Source organism: Mustela nigripes, chromosome 6, assembly GCF_022355385.1.
Source record: "Mustela nigripes isolate SB6536 chromosome 6, MUSNIG.SB6536, whole genome shotgun sequence".
Taxonomy (NCBI): domain Eukaryota; kingdom Metazoa; phylum Chordata; class Mammalia; order Carnivora; family Mustelidae; genus Mustela; species Mustela nigripes.
The window spans coordinates 97,216,663-97,238,356 of NC_081562.1; the positions used below are offsets into that span (position 1 = coordinate 97,216,663).

The window sequence follows — 21,694 nt, forward strand, 5'->3', positions numbered from 1 at the left end:
GTCTTTTTAATAATTAAATTTTAAGGGATTTTGAAGATAGCAGTCATGTCTGCATCACATTTTATTTCTTTCACAAGAATTGCAGTTGTTATTTAATGACCATTTAAAATTTATCATAATGAAACTTTTAACCCCCATTAATGTGATTCATAGTGGGGTATCCTAGTTTAATTCTTTCTTTCCAGGATAAAAACTACAATTATGCAGTGAAACTGCACAGAGCAAGGAAACCCCTAGGATATGGGGACCTGCTGGACCTCTTCCAGGTGTGTGAAAGTGTATCATTTGCTCTCACAGTTATACAATTTGGAAATAAAATATCAAACATAGTGTTATTTTATTAAAGGAGTCCTGTTTATTAAAGAACTTAGGTAAAAAAAATGAACTTTTTTTCTGACCCCTTAAAAGCCTGACTTTATATTTTAAAGGATATTGAAATAGAGAGTTTTGATTAAAAAGAGTTGACCTTTTTCTTTCTTTCCTGGAATGATTTTTAAAAATGGTTAGAGCAGGTTGTCTTTATTGCTATACAGCTTTTTCCTCAATGTGATTTCTAAAGTCTAAGCCCATTGGAAGGTGTTATATAAAGCTGTGTTTAAAAAGCATGTCATTAAAATTATTGTATATAAACAGAGCGCCTCTCAGAAGAGCAATATTAATTTCTGTTTAAGACTACTGTCACCTTTTTTTTTTTTTTAAGGTTTTATTTATTTGTTTGACAGAGATCAAAGTAGGCAGAGATGCAGGCAGAGAGAGAGGGAGAGGGAAGCAGGCTCCCTGCTGAGCTGAGAGCCCGATGTGGGACTCCATCCCAGGACCCTGAGATCATGACCTGAGCCGAAGGCAGAGGCTTAACCCACTGAGCCACCCAGGCGCCCTACTGTCAGCTTTAAAAGAAGAAAAAAAAAAAAACCTAACTTTTTTTTTTTTTTTTTTTTTTTTTTTGGTTATAATCTATCTTATAGTATTGTGATCTGGATATGGTAGATGTTTTCGTTTTCACATATGCTTCAAAAGACAACAGATCAATAGTTGTTTTGTTACTGATTATTTATCCTGGATAACATAGGAATTTCCTTTTTGATTATTTTATTCTTATATAAACTGGGAGAAAAAAGAAAATGAGAAGGAGGCAAGAAGTCGATATTTGATTCCTTTGAGTTACATTAAAATAAAATTTATAAAAATTATCATTATTATTTGTTAATTTTTTTTATTTTAGTGCAGGGCTTGAACTCATTCCCCTAAGATCAAGAGTTGAACTCATTCCCCTAAGATCAAATGTCCCCTAAGACATTTAACCAACTAAGCCATCTAGATGCCCCTAAAAATTATTTTTAATACTATTTTAATTTATCCTAACTTGAGACACATGGGTAACTGTGACTGACCTGTATATAGCATTTCACTGAAATTAACCTTATTTTATTCATTCTAAGCTGCACAGGTTTTTCACATTTTAGTATTACTCAGATTGATAACACATCTTAAAATTGATGTCATCTTAGAATCATTGTGGGCCAGGTAGTCTGGAGGTGTCTTTTTCAGTGCATATGTGAACTTGTTTATAGTTATTCATATTATTATTACATCGTTTGAGTTATGTGCATTGTCGATATCCTGTAAGTTTGACTCCTATTTAAAATGTCACCTAGTTGTTGTACAGAAATTTTCTGTTGACATCTTATGGTAAGGTCAAAAAAGCACCAACATCATTATGTGTGGGGACATTGGCTTAGATGATCTCAGAGTCAATAGTGAAGTACTCTTTCAAGAAATGAAGCATCCCAAACAATCTGATTATAAAATGGGCAGAAAACCTATATAGGTATTTTTCCAAAGAAGACATACAGATGGCTAACAAGTGTATGAAAGGATGTTCAGTATCATTAATCATCAGGGAAATGCACATCAAAACCACAATAAGATAATCACCTTACACCTGTCAGAATGGCTGTTATCAAAGAGACAAGAGAGAACAATGGCCTTGATGGATGAAATTGTGAGGAACAAATCTAAGTGATTAGAAGGCATTGTATCATAATTAATTGGCACTGATTTGTCTTTGTGATCCTCCAGTGTGTCTTGAAGTCATTGTCCTCAAGAGACTCAAGAAAGTACTTTTTTTCCCCTTCTATAAAGACCGTTTCTTTCCTGAATTTATCTGAAGACTTTAGGCAGTGCAGTTCATTGGTCCTCTTTCATACCTTAAACAGTTTTAACTTTGATTTGCATTAAGTGCTGTTTACCTTAAAGAGTGGCAGTATAATGTTGTGGGAAGAATAGCAAACCAGGAGTTAGAAGACCTATTTTAAAAATCTGGCTTTACCACTTACTTACTGTGCACTTGAGCCAAATCATGCTCTGTAAACTCTCTGTGATTATTGTGACACTCAAATGAGAAACATGTTAACGTCATAAAAATGATCAGTGATAAACTTCTGTTTACCTGAATGGCATTTAATAACTAGGCATGTTCAATAGAGTTAGGAATAGCCTCATACTTCAGAGATTCTGGCAGGATTGAATATGGTAGCATATTTACTGCCTCACTATTTTTTTTTTTTTAGCTTTATTTTCCTTTGTTAATCATTCATCTAAATGTTTTGAGACATTGTTATGGAAAATTTGTGACTCTGGTTTGAATCAAAACTTTTATGCTTAAGAAAGCAAGGAAATAAGGCAAGGAGCCCTTTTGGAAACACTGTTCTTTGACTATCATATTTGCCATCACTTAGCTGTGTTAAATCAGTAATTTATGCTGGCATATTGAGGGACTTTGCGGAGTATGCCATAGGAGATTGTGGGCTTTATTTAGCATACATACTATAAAGGGAGGTTTGGGAGAAGAAAGATGAGGATTTAACTGATGAAATTAATGTTGAGACTAGTTTTATATTTTTCATGGTGACTGTGGATGACTTTCCGACAATTTCTTTTGAAAAAAAAAAAAAGTTAAAATTCAGATTTGTCTGTCTTAATTACAAGTTTTAACCTCAAAAGAATAATTGATGGATGTATTGCCTTTGAAAACCATATACCAAACACATAAGTGTAATGTTCTCTTTCCTTGGAATTCCAAGGAGATGGAATTCCATGTTATCTGTTTAAATTCTCTGAGGATGGCCTCATCCTCAGAGACCTGTCTTACTCATCTTTGTATAGCTATTAAGTAAGTGTATACTGATTTAATTTCATTTTGTAAATTTAAGGTATTACTCAGCTTGTGCATGTTCTAACTTTTTACATTTTTGTTGGCTACTTTAAAGCATCTGAAAGAATTGGCTTGGTGGAAAGAGTTAAATTAAGATATGGAGTTACAGCATGGGCATCCATTTAACTTAAAGAATGCTATAGTAAAAAGAGGAGTAATGTTATTGTTTTTTAATGAGTTTATTTCTTGAAGAAATTAAGGCTATATAAATTCAAGGCATGTAATGAAATTCTAGGGAGCTTCTGAACATTCAGAAGGGTGATGGGGATGATGTATATACTATTTTTAATTATTTTTTCTACTCTGACGTATTTATTCTTTTTCATATTTCCCCTCATGCACTGTTGAAGAAATAGAGTACTTCTCCAAGGCAGGATAGAACTTCTGAGTTGTCCTTAAAGATTTTATAGCAGGAGATGGAGGAAAACCAAAAGACAATGCTAGGAGAAAAGCATGGGAAAGCTATAGCTAAGGGGTTAGTTTAGATATGGAGTCGATAGTATCTGTATAAAGTATTTTAACTCTTATTGTTTGGTTTCTATTTTAGTATTTACATAAAGTGGTTTTTATTAAGATTGTTAATACTAGTTGTAAATATATATATTCCTTCTTGTGAATTAGATTTAATAATTTATTTTATATGTATTCTGAATAAAGCCTTGAAAGAAAACAGCTCAGAGGTGGTTCAGCCGTTTCTAATGGGTTGTGGAACCAAGGAGCCAAAGATTACTCAGCTATGTTTGACCTCCATTCAGAGACTCATGTCACATGAAGTTGTGTCTGAGGTACTGTGAAGACTTTATCTCAATTGTGCACCTAAGAATCAAATCAGGGATTTTTAATTAGGGGAGAATGAAGCATATCCAATAACTCAATGTAAAACAATATATGTGCTTGAAGGACATGGCTTAATTTTGAAAGATCATCGTATTTTCTCCCTATTAAGTGCTCATGAATAATGAATAAAAATGAAGTGCATTTTGTCATGTCATTCAGTGACATAGATCAGTGTCATTGAAGAGAATATAATTTATAATTTTTTTTAAAAAGGAAAAATGATTTTCCTAGATTCTCTGAAGTGAAAGTTTGTTGTTCATTAATTTAAGTGAATTGTTTGTACCTAACTTTATTGTGTTAAAACAAGGAAAAACATTTCATCACTACAAATCTGCATCCTGCTTTCAAATGTAGTAATGTTACCTTAACTCCATAAGTTACTTTAATAGAAGTGATACAGTCTTTTACCTGTAATGTAACATTCAAAACACTGTCAGATTTAATTGACTTTATAAATGTGTTGTTAATTTGAGTTGCATTTTGTTTTTTGTATACGTATTATAAATGGAATAATATGTGAAATAGTAGCATTCTCAGTTAATTTGTGTATGTCTGTATAAGTGCCCAAACGAAATATACCCATATTGTAGAAATGAGCTTTGATTTTGACTAGGTATCCCAGAACTGTATGCAACTATTTGCATATATTCAAATGGTATATTTTAAAACAATTTATTTTTTTAGAAGAAAATTAATTAGCTGTGAATCTCAAATTAGTTAAGAGATGTGTTTTGATCTATAGAGCTAGAAACATGGGTTTTGTTGTTAATGATCAAGAAACACCAGAAGAGGTAATATTTTTACATCTTTTTTTATTTAGGGACTTAAACACCTTATATTTTATTTGCTGACAATAATTCAACTCATTATTTTACAGACTGCAGCTGGAAATATAATTAATATGCTTTGGCAGCTAATGGAAAACAGTCTTGAAGAACTTAAGCTACTTCAAACAGTTCTTGTTCTTTTAACAACCAATACAGTAGTTCATGATGAGTCACTCTCTAAGGTAGGAAACCTGTTGTCAAAGTTTCTAAGTGCTTTGAGACTGTATTTGAATAAGTTCACTGAAAGAGGAAAGCCTGGTACTGTTTGTACCAAAAGCAACTTCCCTGTAGCTATCATGATAATGGACATTGCACATTAAAAACCACTGTGGCCTTATTTCCCCCAGATTAGAATTGAAATCAGGTTACGTAATAGAGCAGAGCCTGTTGGGAATAAGAGAAAATTGGCAGAAAAATAGGAATAGAAAGATAAAATGTTTGGAGATATCCATGTTCTCATTGCGTTGGGTATGCCTGTGATAGCTCTTCTTCCCGCCTTTTAAAATTTTACATCTATGTGATATGTAAGCCAGAGTGTTTAAATCTCTTTCTTAAGTAGTTGGGAAAGTATCCTTATGGCATTTATACTAGATAAAGCTGCATGTATGGTAGGGGTTTCTCATTTCTTCCCCATTCCTACCCTCTTTGGAACATGTTAACAGCTGTTCTATTATTTCACTCTTTAAAAAGATTTTTTAAAATTATGATTTATTTCTAAAGAACAGAAAGTACAGAGAATAATATAAAGAATAATCTTTAGTTAATCATTTATTGTTTAAGAAATTTGTTGGACTTTCAATAGTAGTTCCATTATAATTTGCATACCTTTAAAAAGTGGATGGGTATTAAAGTAGAAAAGGGTACTGTCACATTAAGCTGTATATACTCTACAGAGAATAGATCTGTCTTTTTGAGTTATTCATTTGATGTTCTTTGGTCATAATGAGATTTTGCTCATTTGCAAATAGCTTATTTTAAGCTACCTGCTATTTTATAAAATATTTTAGGTATTTTTGTGTATTCTTTTGTTGTATGTCATCCCTTTTGGTTTCTACCTATCAAATTATTGTTCCGATACAATATATTTAAGAGTTTATAAAATGCTGTCATTTAACCTACCAAAGCAATAAGAACTATTATAGTTTAAAATTAAATGCAGGGCTTGCATTTGTTGGTTAATTTGGAAATGGAATATTTTGGAATGAAAAGTGAAGTATAAAGAAATAATACCAAATTGAGTACTATGAAAGCTTCTATATAACATAAACCTTTCCTTTATGTTGAAATTCAAACAGTAATATTGATATAAAAAGCTCGTTTCCTTTAAAATTTTAATGTAATTAATATGATAAATATAGTATTTAGACTACCATTATGTTTTTCTCCAAACATGGCTTCTTTAAAACTAAAACTTTTGGAAAATCACATAGGAGAAAATTTTTGTGACCTTTAGGTAGAGATGCTTTAGGTAGATTAAAAAAAAAAAATCTGTGAACCTTAGAAAAGCCACAGAATGGGGGAACATATTCAGAAATATCTCACAAAGGACTTTTATCTAGAGTGTATAAAAAACTTTTACAACTCGGGGTGCCTGGGTGGCTCAGTGGGTTAAGGCCTCTGCCTTTGACTCAGGTCATGATCCCAGGGTCCTAGGATCGAGCCCCGCATCGGGCTCTCTGCTCAGCAGGGAGCCTACTTCCTCCTCTCGGCCTGCCTCTCTGCCTACTTGTGATCTCTCTCTGTCAAATAAATAAATAAAATCTTAAAAAAAAAAAAAAAACTTTTACAACTCATTCATAAGATAACCACCCAAGACAAAATCAGACATTTTTTTTTTTTAAAGACTTATGTATTTATTTGAGAGAGAAAGAGTGCTGAGTGGGGAGAGGGGCAGAGGGAAAGAATCTCAAGCAGACTCCTCATTGAGTGTGAAGCTGGATGCAGGCCTCAATCTCATGACCCTGAGATCATGACGTAAGTGGAAATCAGGAGTCAGATGCATAACCAAATGAGCCACCCCAGCACCCCTGCACTAATTTTTTAATAGACCCTTGACAAAATAAGATGGCTATTGAATACATGGAAAGTGGCTCAGCATCGTAAGTTATCAGGGAAAAGCAAATTAAAACTATAGAGAGGTATCGTTACATATCCATTAGAGTAGTTAAAATTGAAAAAGACCAACCATATCAAGTATTGTTGATGATGTGTGAAAGTGCTGAAATCACACATACTGCTGGTAGGAGTTTAAAATCACTTTGGAGACTGGGCGCCTGGGTGGCTCAGTGGGTTAGGCCGCTGCCTTCGGCTCGGGTCATAGTCTCGGGGTCCTGGGATCGAGTCCCGCGTTGGGCTCTCTGCTCGGTGGGGAGCTTGCTTCCCTCTCTCTCTCTCTGCCTGCCTCTCCATCTACTTGTGATTTCTCTCTGTCAAATAAATAAATAAAATCTTAAAAATAAAATAAAATAAAATCACTTTGGAGAACTAGCATTTTCTTTAAAAGTTTAACCTATACTTACTATTTGATCCAGCCTTTTCACTTCTAATTACTTATCCATGGTAAAGGAAAACATGTCTTTAGAAAGATTTGTATATGATATTCACAGCAGCTTTATTCACAATGGCTAAAAACTGGAAGCAACTTAGATATCCATTAGCAGATGAATGGGTAAGCAAAATATTTGGTATGCCTATACTATGAAGTACTGTTCAGGAATCAAAAAGTACAAACTGTTGATTCAAAGAACAACATGGATAAATTTTACGAATATTACAAGTAAAAGAAACCAGACACAGAAACAGTGCATACTGAATGATGAAATGCTGTTTGTAGAAAATGCCAGTTTATCTGTAGTGAAAGAGACAAGATGGTGGTTGCCTAGAACCAAAGATGGAGGAAAAAGTGGAGCACAGAAGAACACAGGGAGACTTTTAGGGTGTTGAAACTGTCTTGTAACCCAATTGTGGCAGTAGTTTCATGGGTGACTATAACTATGAAAACTCACCAAATTAAATACCTTAAAGAGATACAGCTTATTTTTTTTTAATATTTTATGTATTTATTTGAAAGGTAGAGAGAGACAATGAAAGAGAGAGAGCATGAGAGTAGAGAGGTTAGTGGGAGAAGCAAACTTCCTGCTGAGTAGGGAGCCCGATGTGGGACTCGATCCTATGACCCTGGGATCGTGACCCGAGCCGAAGGCAGTTGCCCAACCAACTGAGCTACCCAGGCGCCCCCAAGAGATACAGCTTATTGTATAAAACTGTACCTTAATCAACCTGAAGTTGATTTTTAAAAAGAATGACTCCTTTAAAAAATTTTAATTTTATTCATTTATATGCTTAGCATATTTATATAATATATCTTCAGATGACTTAGTGATATAAAAAACTTTGAATACTTGTTATTTGCAAAACAAGTCATTCTGGGGAAATAAAGCACAGTACTTTTTTAAAAAAGATTTTATTTATTTGAGAGACAGAGACAGTAAGAGCAGGAGCAGAGAGGAGAGGGAGAAGCAGGCTCTCCACTGAGCGGGGAGCCCGATGTAGGGCTTGATCCCAGGACCCTGGGATTGTGACCTGAGCCAAAGGCAGACGCCTTAACCAACTGAGCCACGCAGGTGCCCCCATCACAGCACATTTTTATATGCATGTTAAAAGAACCAAGTTGTGAAGTGCATGTTTCACATTATGTAACATAATCTTATGTGGCTGTATATTTAGTTTGAATTATTTCAAAATCCAAGGATTTTAGTGGTTTTATTGTATATATAAGAGGGTGGAAATTTTAGTATCTGTGATTGAAACAGCTGAACAAATTACTTAGTTTTGGGTTATATCAAATAAATAGTTACTCTGTTCTTCAGTCCTATTTCACTAAATGAAAATTCTTCTTTTAGGCAATTGTTCTTTGTTTTCGACTACACTTTACAAAAGATAACATTACAAATAATACAGCTGCTGCTACAGTGCGACAAGTTGTTACTGTTGTTTTTGAGAGGATGGTTGCTGAAGATGAACGACACAGAGGTAGAGTGATAAAACTGGTTTCCTTTTCACAGTGTGTGGTTCTTCGACCCATGATTTCTCTTTTGATTTTCAGTCTTTGCCCTGTGAACTTAGGTTGCCTAAAAACTAGAATACTTTAAAAAATGTATTTACTTTACAAATATTGTTATATTGACATTGGCAGTTCAAAAACCTAAATCCTCAACAGTATTATCATCCCAAGAATAAACTCTTTATTTTTCATGTTTATTTTTAATTATGTATAATTTCACATTTTTAAAATTTTATTTATTTATTTTTTTAAAGATTTTATTTATTCACTTGACAGAGAGAGATCACAAGTAGGCAGAGAGGCAGGCAAAGAGAGAGAGGAGGAAGCAGGCTCCCTGCCAAGCAGAGAGCCCTATGCAGGGCTTGATCCCAGGACACTGGAATCATGACCTGAGCCAAAGGCAGAGGCTTTAACCCACTGAGCCATCCAGGTGCCCCTAATTTCACATTTTATATCAAATACCGCATTATATGTATTTTTAGCTAGACATTACATTATATGAATTTTTCATGTTATTCTTTTATTTAAATTTTATTTTATTTACTTATTTTTAATAAATATTTTATTTATTTGAGAGAGAGGGAGAGAAAGAGCAAGGGAGCATCAGTAGAGTAAGGGGGAGAGAGGAGCAGGGAGCCCAATGTGGGATTCAATTCCAGGACCCTGGGATCATGACCAGAGCCAAAGGCAGATACTTAACCAGCTGAGCTATGTGGGTGCCCTATAATTTAAATTTTAATGGATGTACTATGTTTTGTGGCTATTCTGAGTTTAATGAACTAGTTTCCTATTGGATACTTACATTGTATTTAGTATTTAAGTACTCTTTTGAGTGTCCTCCTACATACTTTTTCCCATTTGAATTAATTCCTTAAGGTAAATTTCCAAGAGTGGGTTTCCCTCACATGAATTTTAGTCTGTGCCTATTAGCATGTATTAATGAAGGATTTTATGTAATGTAAGATTATCTTTTCATATTTTCATTAGATAATTTTATTGTAATTATAAACATCTTTCTTTGTGATTTTTAAAAAAATTTCCTAAAAACTTAGGAACATGTCAGAGAGCTGAAGATACTATTCCTGTAGTAGTTTTTATAGTTTGATAATTTTTAACTATAGAAATTATGTTTTATTAATTTGTTATTGGATGAAATTAAGTTATTCCCCATGATTAGTTGAAAAGATCATAAGGTGCTACCATCATGACATCCTTTCTGCTTATGTACTCAAGAAACAAAAGATTAAACTATTTTTCCCTTTTACACAAGGAAAATCCCTGAGAAATCCTCCTACCCCCAACTCTTAATGTTATGCTGTCTGTCATTTCATTTGAGGTTCTTTTGGTATTATTGATAAAAAATGGCAATACTGGTAAATAATTGGTAATGAGGCCTATTCTAATAATTTCTTTACTTTTGCTGAGGTTAACCAGTGGTCATATTTTAAGTTTCAGACATTCTTAATCTTTTGGCTTATTAGAATTTTTCCACTTAGTTTGGTGTGTTGGTTTTTCTGCTTTTTTTCTCAGGGTAAATGCAGGTTGAGTTCTAGAGTTTGAAATATTAAGGAATTAAAGTTACAGGGTAAAACCGCAGTTCTCCAGTTTGGATGTGTTATGTATTCGTAACTTCAGTGCGATTCCTGGATTGGTAGTTTTAGCTGTGTGTCTCTAAAACCCAGTATCTCATTTAATACTTTCTAATAAGGAAGAAATACTTAAAACCTCGTTTTTTTTTTTCAAATAGTCATTAAGTCAACATTTATTCAAAATAGGCTGTCATAATTTGCAGAAATGGTATCTTATTAGTATTCAAAGAAATGTTGAGTTAGGAAACATCTTTCTAGCTGATGCTTAGCTAGTCAGTACCTATAGCTAATGTAGTAATTGTGGCAGATCATTGTATTTCTTTGGTGTTGGTTGTGATCTCTCCTCTTTCATTTATGATTTTATTTATTTGGGTCCTTTCTCTTTTCTTTTTGATAAGTCTGGCCAAGGGTTTATCAATCTTATTAATTCTTTCAAAGAACCAGCTCCTAGTTTCGTCGTTGATTTGTTCTATTGGTTTTTTTTGTTTTGTTTTGTTTTTTGTTTTTTGTTTCTATTTCATTGGTATCTGCTCTGATCTTCATGATTTCTTTTCTCCTGCTGGGTTTAGGCTTCTTTTGTTGTTCTTTCTCCAGCTTCTTTAAGTATAGGGTTAGGTTGTGTATCTGAGACCTTTCTTGTTTCTTTTGCTATATATTTCCTCTCAGGACTGCCTTTGCTGTGTCCCACAGATTTTGAACCATTGTTTTCATTATCATTTGTTTCCATGAATTTTTTCAATTCTTCTTTAATTTCCTGGATGACCCATTCATTTTTTAGAAGCATGCTGTTTAGTCTCCATGTATTTGGGTTCTTTCCAAATTTCCTCTTACGATTGAGTTCTAGCTTCAGAGCATTGTGGTCTGAAAATATGTAGGGAATGATCCCAATCTTTTGATACTGGCTGAGACCTGATTTATGACCCAGGATGTGGTCTATTCTGGAGAATGTTCCATGTGCACTAGAGAAGAATGTGTATTTTGTTGCTTTGGGATAGAATGTTCTGAATAGATCTGTGATGTCCATCTGGTCCAGTGTGTCATTTAAGGCCTTTATTTCCTTGTTGATCTTTTGCTTGGATGATCTGTCCCTTCAGTGAGGGGAGTGTTAAAGTCCCCTACTATTATTGTATTATTGTTGATGTGTTTCTTTGATTTTGTTATTAATTGGTTTATATAGTTGGCTGCTCCCACGTTAGGGGCATAGATATTTAAAATTGTGAGATCTTCTTGTTGGACAGACCCTTTGAGTATGATATAGTGTCCTTCCTCATCTCTTATTATAGTCTTTGGCTTAAAATCTAATTGATCTGATATAAGGATTGTCACCCCAGCTTTCTTCTTCTTCTTCTTCTTTTTTTTTTTAAAGATTTTATTTATTTATTTGACAGAGAGAGATCACAAGTAGACAGAAAGGCAGGCAGAGAGAGAGAGAAGAGGAAGCAGGCTCCCTGCTGAGCAAAGAGCCCGACATGGGACTCGATCCCAGGACCATGAGATCATGACCTGAGCCAAAGGCAGCGGCTCAACCCACTGAGCCACCCAGGCGCCCCCCCAGCTTTCTTCTGATTTCTATTAGCATGGTACATTGTTTTCCACCCCGTCACTTTAAATCTGGAGGTGTCTTTGGGTCTAAAATGAGTTTCTTGTAGGCAGCATATTGATGGGTTTTGTATTTTTATCCATTCTGATACCCTTTGTCTTTTGATTGGGGCATTAACCCATTTACATTCAGGGTAACTATTGAGAGATATAAATTTAGTGCCATTGTATTGCCTGTAAGGTGACTGTTACTATATATTGTCTCTATTTCTTTCTGATCTATTACTTACAGGGTCTCTCTTTGCTTAGAGGACCCCTTTCAATATTTCCTGTAGAGCTGGTTTGGTGTTCACAAATTCTTTCAGTTTTTGTTTGTCCTGGAAGCTTTTTATCTCTCCTTCTATTTTCTTTTCTTTTTTTTTTTTTTTTAAGAAAGTTTTTTTTTTTTTTTTTTTTTTTAAAGATTTTTTTTTATTTATTTATTTGACAGAGAGAAATCACAAGTAGATGGAGAGGCAGGCAGAGAGAGAGAGGGAAGCAGGCTCTCTGCTGAGCAGAGAGCCCAATGTGGGACTCGATCCCAGGACTCTGAGATCATGACCTGAGCCGAAGGCAGCGGCTTAACCCACTGAGCCACCCAGGTGCCCTCTCCTTCTATTTTCAATGATAGCCGAGCTGGATATAGTATTCCTGGCTGCATGTTTTTCTCATTTAGTGCTCTGAATATATCATGCCAGCTCTTTCTGGCCTGCCAGGTGCCTGTGGATACGTCCATTGCCAATCTAATATTTTTACCATTGTATGTTACAGACTTCTTTTCCCTGACTGCTTTCAGGATTTTTCTCTTTGTCGCTAAGACTTGTAAATTTTACTATTAAGTGATGGGGTATGAACCTATTCTTATTGATTTTGAGGGGGGTTCTCTGCACCTACTGGATTTTGGTACTTGTTCCCTTTGCCATATTAGGGAAATTCTCTCCAATAATTCTCTCCAATATACCTTCTGCTCCCCTTTCTCTTCTTCGTCTGGAATCCCAATTATTCTAATGTTGTTTTGTCTTAAGGTGTTACTTACCTCTCAAATTCTCCCCTCATGGTCCAGTATTTGTTTGTCTCTCAGCTTCTTTATTCTCTTCATTTAGTCTTCTATATCACTAATTCTCTCTTCTGCCTCATTTATCCTAGCAGTAAGAGCCTCCATTTTTTTATTGTACCTCATTAATAGCTTTTTTGATTTCAACTTGGTTAGATTTTAGTTATTTCTCCAGAAAGGGCTTTTATCTCTCTGGAGATGGTCTCTCTAATATTTTCCATGCCTTTTTGGAGCCTGGCTAGAACCTTGAGAGTCATCATTCTGAACTCTAGATCTGACATATTGCCAATGTCCATATTGATTAGGTCCCTAGCCTTTGGTACTGCCTCTTGTTCTTTTTTTTGTGGTGAGTTTTTTCGCTTTGTCATTTTGTCCAGATAAGAATATATGAAGGAGGGGTGCCTGGGTGGCTCAGTGGGTTAAGCCGCTGCCTTTGGCTCAGGTCATGATCTCAGGGTCCTGGGATCGAGTCCCACGTTGGGCTCTCGGCTCAGCAAGGGGCCTGCTTCCCTTCCTCTCTCTCTGCCTGCTTCTCTGCCTACTTGTGATCTCTGTCTGTCAAATAAATAAATAAATAATCTTTAAAAAAAAAAAAGAATATATGAAGGAGCAGATAAATACTAAAAGGGTGGCAAAGACCCCAGGAAAGTGTGCTTTAACCAAATCAGAAGAGACCCCAAATGGTGGGGGGAGAAAGGGGATAAAAAGAAGTTCAGAGAAAAAAAAAGTTAGAAAAAGAAAACAAATGAAAAAAATACTAAAAAGAAAATAATATATATATTAGACTGATGACTAGAACAGGGTGACCCACTTAATTTTGGCAGTATTTTGGTCTCTTAGAAGAACCTACCTCCTGAAATTTTAAAGAATGAAAAGCATATATAAGAGTAAACACAATAAAGGGATGGATTATGCCTATAAAGATGAAAAAAAAATTTTTTTTAATTTCTAAAAGAGTTAATAAAGGAAGTTGGTTGGGAGAATAAAGAAAAAGAAAGTGAGAGAATTTGATTAAGCTGGAGACTAGAACAAGCCCAGAGCTAGATTTAGGGTATATTTTGATCTTTTAGAAGAAGTTGTACCCCAAATTTTTTAGAAGAAAAAACCCTATGTGTATACAAAAAAATAAAGTTAGATACAATGAAGGATAAAATATGACTAAAATAATGAAGGTTCAAAAAAGATTATTTTTTTTTAATGAAAGGTATTGTTAAGATAAACTAGTTTAAAAACATTAAAAGCGGAAAGGGTAAAAATTAAAAATAATTTAGCAGAAGAAAAAAAAATTAATTTACTGCAAGACTAAAGAATCATGGGGAGAAAGCCATGAATTCCATTCTTTGCTTTCTCCTCCTCTGGAATTCGCTGTTCTCCTTGGTAAGTGAACTTTGTCTTGGCTGGATTTCTTGTTGATCTTCTGGGGGAGTGGCCTGTTGTAGTGATTCTCAAGTGTCTTTGCCCCAGTCGGAATTGCACCGCCCTTACCAGGGGCCAGGCTAAGTAATCCACTTGGGTTCGCTTTTGGGAGCTTTTGTTCCCTAAACGCTTTCTGTAGAGTTCAGGAGGACGGGAATGAAAATGGCAGCTTCCCAATCTCTGGCCTGGAGTTGCTGAGAGCTCGGGGTGCCTCCTCAGTGCACCCTCAGAGAAAAGCACTCAATCACTCCGGTCTCCCTGGCCTTCAGCCCTGTTCCGAGCTCACCCAGCCTGTGACCACGTCTCTGTCTCTGGCACACAGCTCCGCCTGGAGTCTCCAAACCCCGCAGATCCCTGAGCTCCCCCAGGGGGTGTCTCCCCGGGTCTTGTGGGGACCTCATTCACGGAGCAATAGCTGTGCCACGGATTACGGTTCAGGGTAACCCTGAGTTGAGAGCTCACTCCTCAGCTCTGTCTCTGTAGCCGGCTTTCCTGCTCCAATACCTGCGAGCTCTCCAACACTCAGACAACTCCCACCCTTCGGTGAGCCCCTGGGACCTGGAGCCATGCTGATCCCGTGTGGGCTTCACCTTGGTCTAGCCTCTGGAGCAAAGTCCCTCATTGGAGCAGACTTTCAAAAGCCCTGATTTTCTGCTCCGCTGTTCTGCCGCTTGATGGGAGCGGCCCTCCCCCTGCAGTCTATCTTCCCGTCGCTTTGGATTCACTTCTCTGCTGGTCCTCCCTTTCAGAAAGTGGTCGATTTTCTTCTGTTTCTAGAGTTGTTGCTCTTCTTCTCTTCAGTCTCCCATTGGATTTGTAGGTGTTCGCAATGGTTTGATAAGCGATCTAGCTGATATCTTGCTACCTGATGTCCTCTCAGCCTGCTACTTCTCTGCCATCTTGACTCCTCCCCCAATGTGGCAGATCAAGCAATTAATTCTTCGTTTAAACTGAGGTGATATAGGAATTAACCATGTGGTAAACTTCTATGTACTTGATTTTTAAAGGTACATTCAGAGATCATGTGAATTTCAACTCCATTAAATAAAGGGATTGGGAAAAGGGAGACTGGGAAAATCAAATGTATGGATAAAGATGCTAAACTTATTAAAATGACATAAGATAGTAAAGAGTAGTTTTTATGGCATTCTATATAACAATAAATTCCTAATTTTTTTTCCCATTTTGGAGGCATAATACTGAGCCTACATTTAAGAAATGTTTATAATTTCACAAACATGTATTTATTTTAAATAGTATATATGATTTATTAAAGTCATTATAAACCGCTGAAACCCATCTTATTTTGATTGCAGATATTATAGAACAACCAGTACTGGTCCAAGGAAATAGTAACAGAAGATCTGTCAGCACCCTCAAACCTTGTGCTAAAGATGCATATATGCTTTTCCAGGTATTTCAGTTGATAAAAGTGATTTTATTATAGAATATAGTTCTGTATGAATTTTTGATTTTGGAATTTTATGTCTGATTTAATTTTTCAAGTGTCAGCTTTTTAAATTGTCAAATTTTAAAGGGTCACAAGTAGTATTTTGAAAATGTTCTAAAACATTAAAGGGCATCTATAGCTAAGGAACATGATAAAACATTTCATTTTAAGGAAATAAAATGAATTAAGCCCAGAACTAGAAAGAGAGGCATATTAGGGATGACTAGAAAATAATTTCTGTAACATAAAAATTTAACTAGTAAGTCTTTGGTCTAACACTGTAATTTTATATACAAATACCTGATTTTCATGTTACTTGTCATGAATATATCTTTTAAGTAAAATAAGATTTATCTGCCCTGAACATTTTACTAATTTTTATTAAAGGGTTATTTTAAGTGGTTTTTCATTAAAAGACTATTAACTATTTATCTATGTACCTTATGTATTGTCAATAGTTATATGATTCTTTTAAAGTTTACTTATATAATCAAGTATATAGTTTTTCAGAATTGAATTACCAGTGCTTAGTTTCTAAGGAGTAAAAACAACTATATAAGAAGAGATAACTTTTAAAAATTTTATGAATTTTGAAAAGCATGTTTCATTCCAGCATGTGAATGTTTTATTTATTTTTCTTTTTTCTTTTTTTTTTTTTTTAACTTATTTTCCCAGGACCTTTGTCAGTTGGTTAATGCTGATGCTCCTTACTGGCTAGTAGGCATGACAGAAATGACTCGAACATTTGGCCTTGAATTACTTGAGTCAGTCCTGAATGATTTTCCACAGGTCTTTTTACAAGTAAGCCATTTGTAGTATCTTGCAACAAAATAAATCATATTTTTTCACAGGTATTTTCCAAGAAATTACCATGTATTCTTTTTCCCATGTGAGAGGATTGAAAGAATTACAGCATTAGACTTCAGATGTGATAATTTAGTGTTGTCTTACATTATTGTAGTGCCCTAGCACTTTGAAATTTTAGCATTAGAAGGAGTTCCTAGAGACCATCTAGTGAGGCATTTTCCAATCTGTGGGTGTCTGAGGGAATTTGGTATGTGAGCTGTTTATTATAATATTTAAAAACTGAAAAATTGGGGCACCTGGGTGGCTCAGTGGGTTAAAGCCTCTGCCTTCAGCTTAGGTCATAGTCTCAGGGTCCTGGGATCGAGCCCCGCATTGGGCTTCTGCTCGGCAGGGAGCCTGCTTCCCCCCTCCCACCTCTCTGCTTGCCTCTCTGCCTCCTTGTGATCTCTCTCTCTCTGTCAAATAAATAAATAAAATCTTAAAAAAAAAAACTGAAAAATTGTTACTGATTTTTACTTGTTTATGTAGCTATGCGCTTTTGGATAATTCAAATGGAAAAAGAAGTCCCAGACTTTAAAATAATTATGCAGTGCTCTTGGCTGGCTTAGTTGAGGAGCATGTGACTCTTGATCTTGGGGTCGAGTTTGATTTCCATGGTGGGTGTAGAGATTGAAGAGATAAAAACTTTAAAAAAAATAGTGACTATGCTTGTCATTGAGTTGTTTTTTTTTTTTTTAAATCAGCTTATTGTGTTCTGTTCAAGCAATCTAAGTAGAACAAAATATTAAGTTAATTATTAAATCTTCCATGCATGGGGGTGCCTGGGTGGCTCAGCGCATTAAAGCCTCTGCGTTTGGCTCAGGTCATGATCCCAGGGTCTTGGGATTGAGCCCTGCATTGGCCTCTCCGCTCAGCAGGGAGCCTGCTTTCTCCCCACACCCCAGCTCCCCCTGCCTGCCTCTCTGCCTACTTGTGATCTCTGTCAAATAAATAAATAAGATCTTTAAAAAAAAAAAAAAAAAAAACTTCCATGCATGAACAGAATAGTTATCTTGACAAAGTAAAATTAATGAATTATAGAACATATTTTATTTACCTGGTTTTCTTTCAGCAGCCTATTTTAAATGCTTTAGCTGTTTGAATTTGTGTAATCTGTCTTCTTTATTCTCTTCTTTGTTTTGAATTGCTAGTGTTCTACCAAAATCACAGTTCCTAATAATAAACCTCTTAATTCCAAATCATTAAATGTTCATTTTTAAATTAGATTTTTTTGAAATATTGATGACCATTTTGATCTTACAGTCTGAAAGAGCAACACTAATTTCATAATTGTGTGTAAACTGTAGAATAATAAACTAAACATGTAATAAAGCTGATTATTAATAAATTTTATTTGCCAGTAAGTCTGTGTTTTTAAAAGTATAAAGTATAAACTAAATTAATTCTTTTTTTTTTTTTATCTTTGCAAATAGCACCAAGAGTTTAGTTTCCTTCTCAAAGAAAGGGTATGTCCTCTTGTGATAAAACTCTTTTCTCCAAATATAAAGTTCAGACAAGGTTCCAGCTCTTCATCTTCTCCAGCACCAGTTGAAAAACCATATTTTCCTATCTGCATGCGTTTGCTCAGAGTAGTATCTGTTCTAATTAAGCAATTTTACAGCCTTTTGGTAAGTGCTAATTTTCATGTGTGTTTGTATGTGTAATTGCATGTAGTGCCCTTTAAATGATGATTTATTATAATGCATTCAGCTTTTACACTTCAGAATTTTTTTTAAAGTATTTATAGGTGTTTTCCTAGTTATTCTATGGCTTTATTCTATCCTTTCTTAGATTTTTGCTTATGTTTTATATAGTATTTTTAATGTATGTCAAGGGGAGTCATGGCCTTTTATCTGAGGGCAGTATAGAATTTGTGGCTTAGAAATTTGGCTAATTAGCAAATTATCTCATTTGAGGGTAATTAAAATTTTAGTATCTTCAGTTTATGCTGCTTTTGTTTATACTATTTAATGTATCTTAACAAATTAAAGCAAAGAAGTTAAAAATTTGGTGAACTCTAGGATTAGAAATCAACTGTTTTGACTTCTACTCCAGTATTGTATTTATTTGGCATAAATTTATGAATGCAGGATATGTTGTGATACTCCTTATCATAATATGTCAATGTAATAGTTTTTAGAGGAAATGGTGTGTAATACTTTTTTTTAGTTTTATGTTATGTGAAATTCATCCTTGTACAGTTTTTTAGTTTATAATACTTCTAACACTGTGAGCCGTCGATGTGCTAAATATTAGAGCTAACCATCAACTTTACAAACAAACAGATAAGTTTATACTAAATTCTGTGGAGAGGGGCACCTGGGTGGCTCAGTGGGTTAAGCCTCTGCCTTCAGCTCAGGTCATGATCTCGGCGTCCTGGGATCGAGCCCCGCATCGGGCTCTCTGCTCAGCGGGGAGCCTGCTTCCCCCCCTTCTCTCTGTCTGCCTCTCTGCCTACTTGTGATCTCTCTCCCTGTGTCAAATAAATAAATAAAAAGTAAAAATTAAAAAATAAATAAATAAAATAAATTCTGTGGAGAGCTTTTTAAAATAAAGGGCTTTTAAAAATATTTATGATAAACATGTCATAGATTTTCTTTTCATATTCCAAATCCATTTGTGCACAGTGTATTTAGAAATCATCTTTATAAGCATTGTAGTTAACAATTATTTCTGACCACACAAAGTATACCTATAGTACATATTGATGTATTTAATGTAGAAGTACTTACAGGAAATCAAATCACTTCAAACGAATTGCTATTTATTGGGGACACCGTTGTTATCAGAGTTGGGTCCCAGAAGTTTAAGAGTCTTTTGGTACACTCATAATTGTTGGCTTGGACTTTTTTAGTTCCACCAAAATTAATAACATACGATTGAATATTTCAGTACATAAGTTTGGGAATTTACTTTAATTCATAGCTTCATCTTTCTCTGTAAGGGTTAACTTTTAAAAAATTACAGTGTTCTTCTCAACACTTATGGTATTTGATATAATTTTCAATAATTATATTTAATTGAAAAACAGTACTTTTTTGTCTAATTATATACAATTGAAATGGAGGGAAATTTTGTGAGTCATTACATAGATTAACTTTTGAAAGTTTTGAAAGGTCTCCTGGCGCTTGCTGAAAATAAATGAAAGGTAGCTTAATTTCTTCCAGAGATGGAGAGCTTTTACCTGTCGCCTGTTACATATTCTGAGTTATATTTATTTATGGTCTGTTTCAGTCCACAAAGAAACTTTTTAAAAATGTAAACCAGAGTGACATCAGCAAAATGTTGGAAATATGAAGCTGAGCCCCTCTGTCCCCCACGGAAACACCAGGTTAACAGTACATAGATTACCTCTGTGAGAGCTTATCAGTTGAGAGGTTATAGCACCCCAGACAAGTGTAAGGCAAAGCAGAGAGGTTCATTAGAGTGGGTAGGAAATCTTATTGCACTTAGCTGCATACCGCATCTCACTCCTTACAAGAGCACAGCATGGTGTGATGAGGAGAAAACTCCCAACCTGTGGTTTCTCCTTTAGGTTACAGAAAGATGAAATATGCATCCTCCATTCTAACTTTTTTGAGGTATGCTAACTGGTTTCTGTCTCACCTGATTCTTGGAGCACTGATGGGAAAGGTAGCAGTGACGGGAAAGGTAGCAGTGATGGGAAAGGTACCCTGCTCAGAACAAAGAAAAGTTCTGCTGCTTGCTGCTGCCCAGAGAGCGTAATACTGCAGACATACACCAGGGGGAGCTCCTGAATAGAAACAAGGAGGAAATGTCTTCAGCTGGGAAGTTACACACACAAGCCCAGAGGAAATAAACAAATGGACAGAAGAAGTTTGAGAGGATCCCTGACTGATTGGTGAAAGTCTTTGCCTAAAGACTAAAAGAGTTGGCTTTTTTCAAATGCCCAGATTTCAACAACAACAACAAAATAACAAGGCATACAAAGAAATAGGGAAACATGGCCCAATTCAAGGAACAAAATTAATCTCCAGAAACTAACCATAAAGAAATGGAGGTCAGTGAATTACCTGACAAAAATTCAGAATAATCATAAAGATACTGAGTGAACAAAAAGAATACAGACAACTAAAATTAAATCAAGAAAGTGGTGTATGAACAAAATGAGAATATCAAAGAGAAACTATAAAGAAGGATAAAGCAGAAGAATACAGTAACTGAATTGAAAAATGCACTGAGGGGATCAGCAGTAGACTAGATCAGTAGACTAGAAGAAAGAATCAACTAGCTTGAAGACAAGTCATTTGCATTTACCAGATTAGGGGAAGAAAAAGAAGAAGAAGATGAAGAATGAAGAGCCTGTAAGAGACTTATGGCATACCATCCAGCAGACCAAGATACACATGTCTAGCAAAAATGTACTGGGTTATACTCTCACACTCATAACACCTCATCCATGAGACATAATGGAGTTTTTCCCATATCAGCAAATTCTCTGACAGTCAGGTATTTTACATTTTAATTCAATTCTGATACTAACCACAGTTAGCATAGACCCTACGGTTAAGGACTCAGTCTCACAAGATTACCCCCTATTGCAGATGCCAATTGTTAATAATATGTTGCCCACTTACCCACAGATTGTAACTTGGCTGTATATGGGAAGTTCTTTGGGTTTCCTAGGAAAACAGTTTACTTACTATTGTCTGTTTATTACAAAGGATATTTAAAAGGATACTACTACTGATAGGCAGATGAAGAGCAGGGTCTGGAAAAGTCCCAAGAGCAGGAGCTTCTGTCCCCATGAAGTTGGAGTGTGCAACTCTCTTGGCATGTATATGTATGTTCCTCAACCT

At 35.2% G+C, this 21,694-nt stretch overlaps 1 protein-coding gene across 4 annotated transcripts in view; it reads left to right on the top strand.

Annotated features, from left to right (window-relative positions):
• The window catches only part of MON2 (MON2 homolog, regulator of endosome-to-Golgi trafficking), a 118,197-nt gene that overhangs the window by 21,038 nt on the left and 75,465 nt on the right, over nt 1-21,694 (top strand). For 3 of the 4 annotated variants that reach the window (XM_059403601.1, XM_059403602.1, XM_059403603.1), the window contains exons 3-8: nt 3,872-3,999; nt 4,929-5,060; nt 8,781-8,910; nt 15,895-15,992; nt 16,704-16,829; nt 18,308-18,502. In XM_059403601.1, coding sequence (XP_059259584.1) covers nt 3,872-3,999; nt 4,929-5,060; nt 8,781-8,910; nt 15,895-15,992; nt 16,704-16,829; nt 18,308-18,502 — 809 coding nt within the window. Of the gene's footprint in view, nt 1-192; nt 267-3,871; nt 4,000-4,928; nt 5,061-8,780; nt 8,911-15,894; nt 15,993-16,703; nt 16,830-18,307; nt 18,503-21,694 lie in introns of those variants that run through there. The other variant, XM_059403604.1, reaches the window with a different exon arrangement.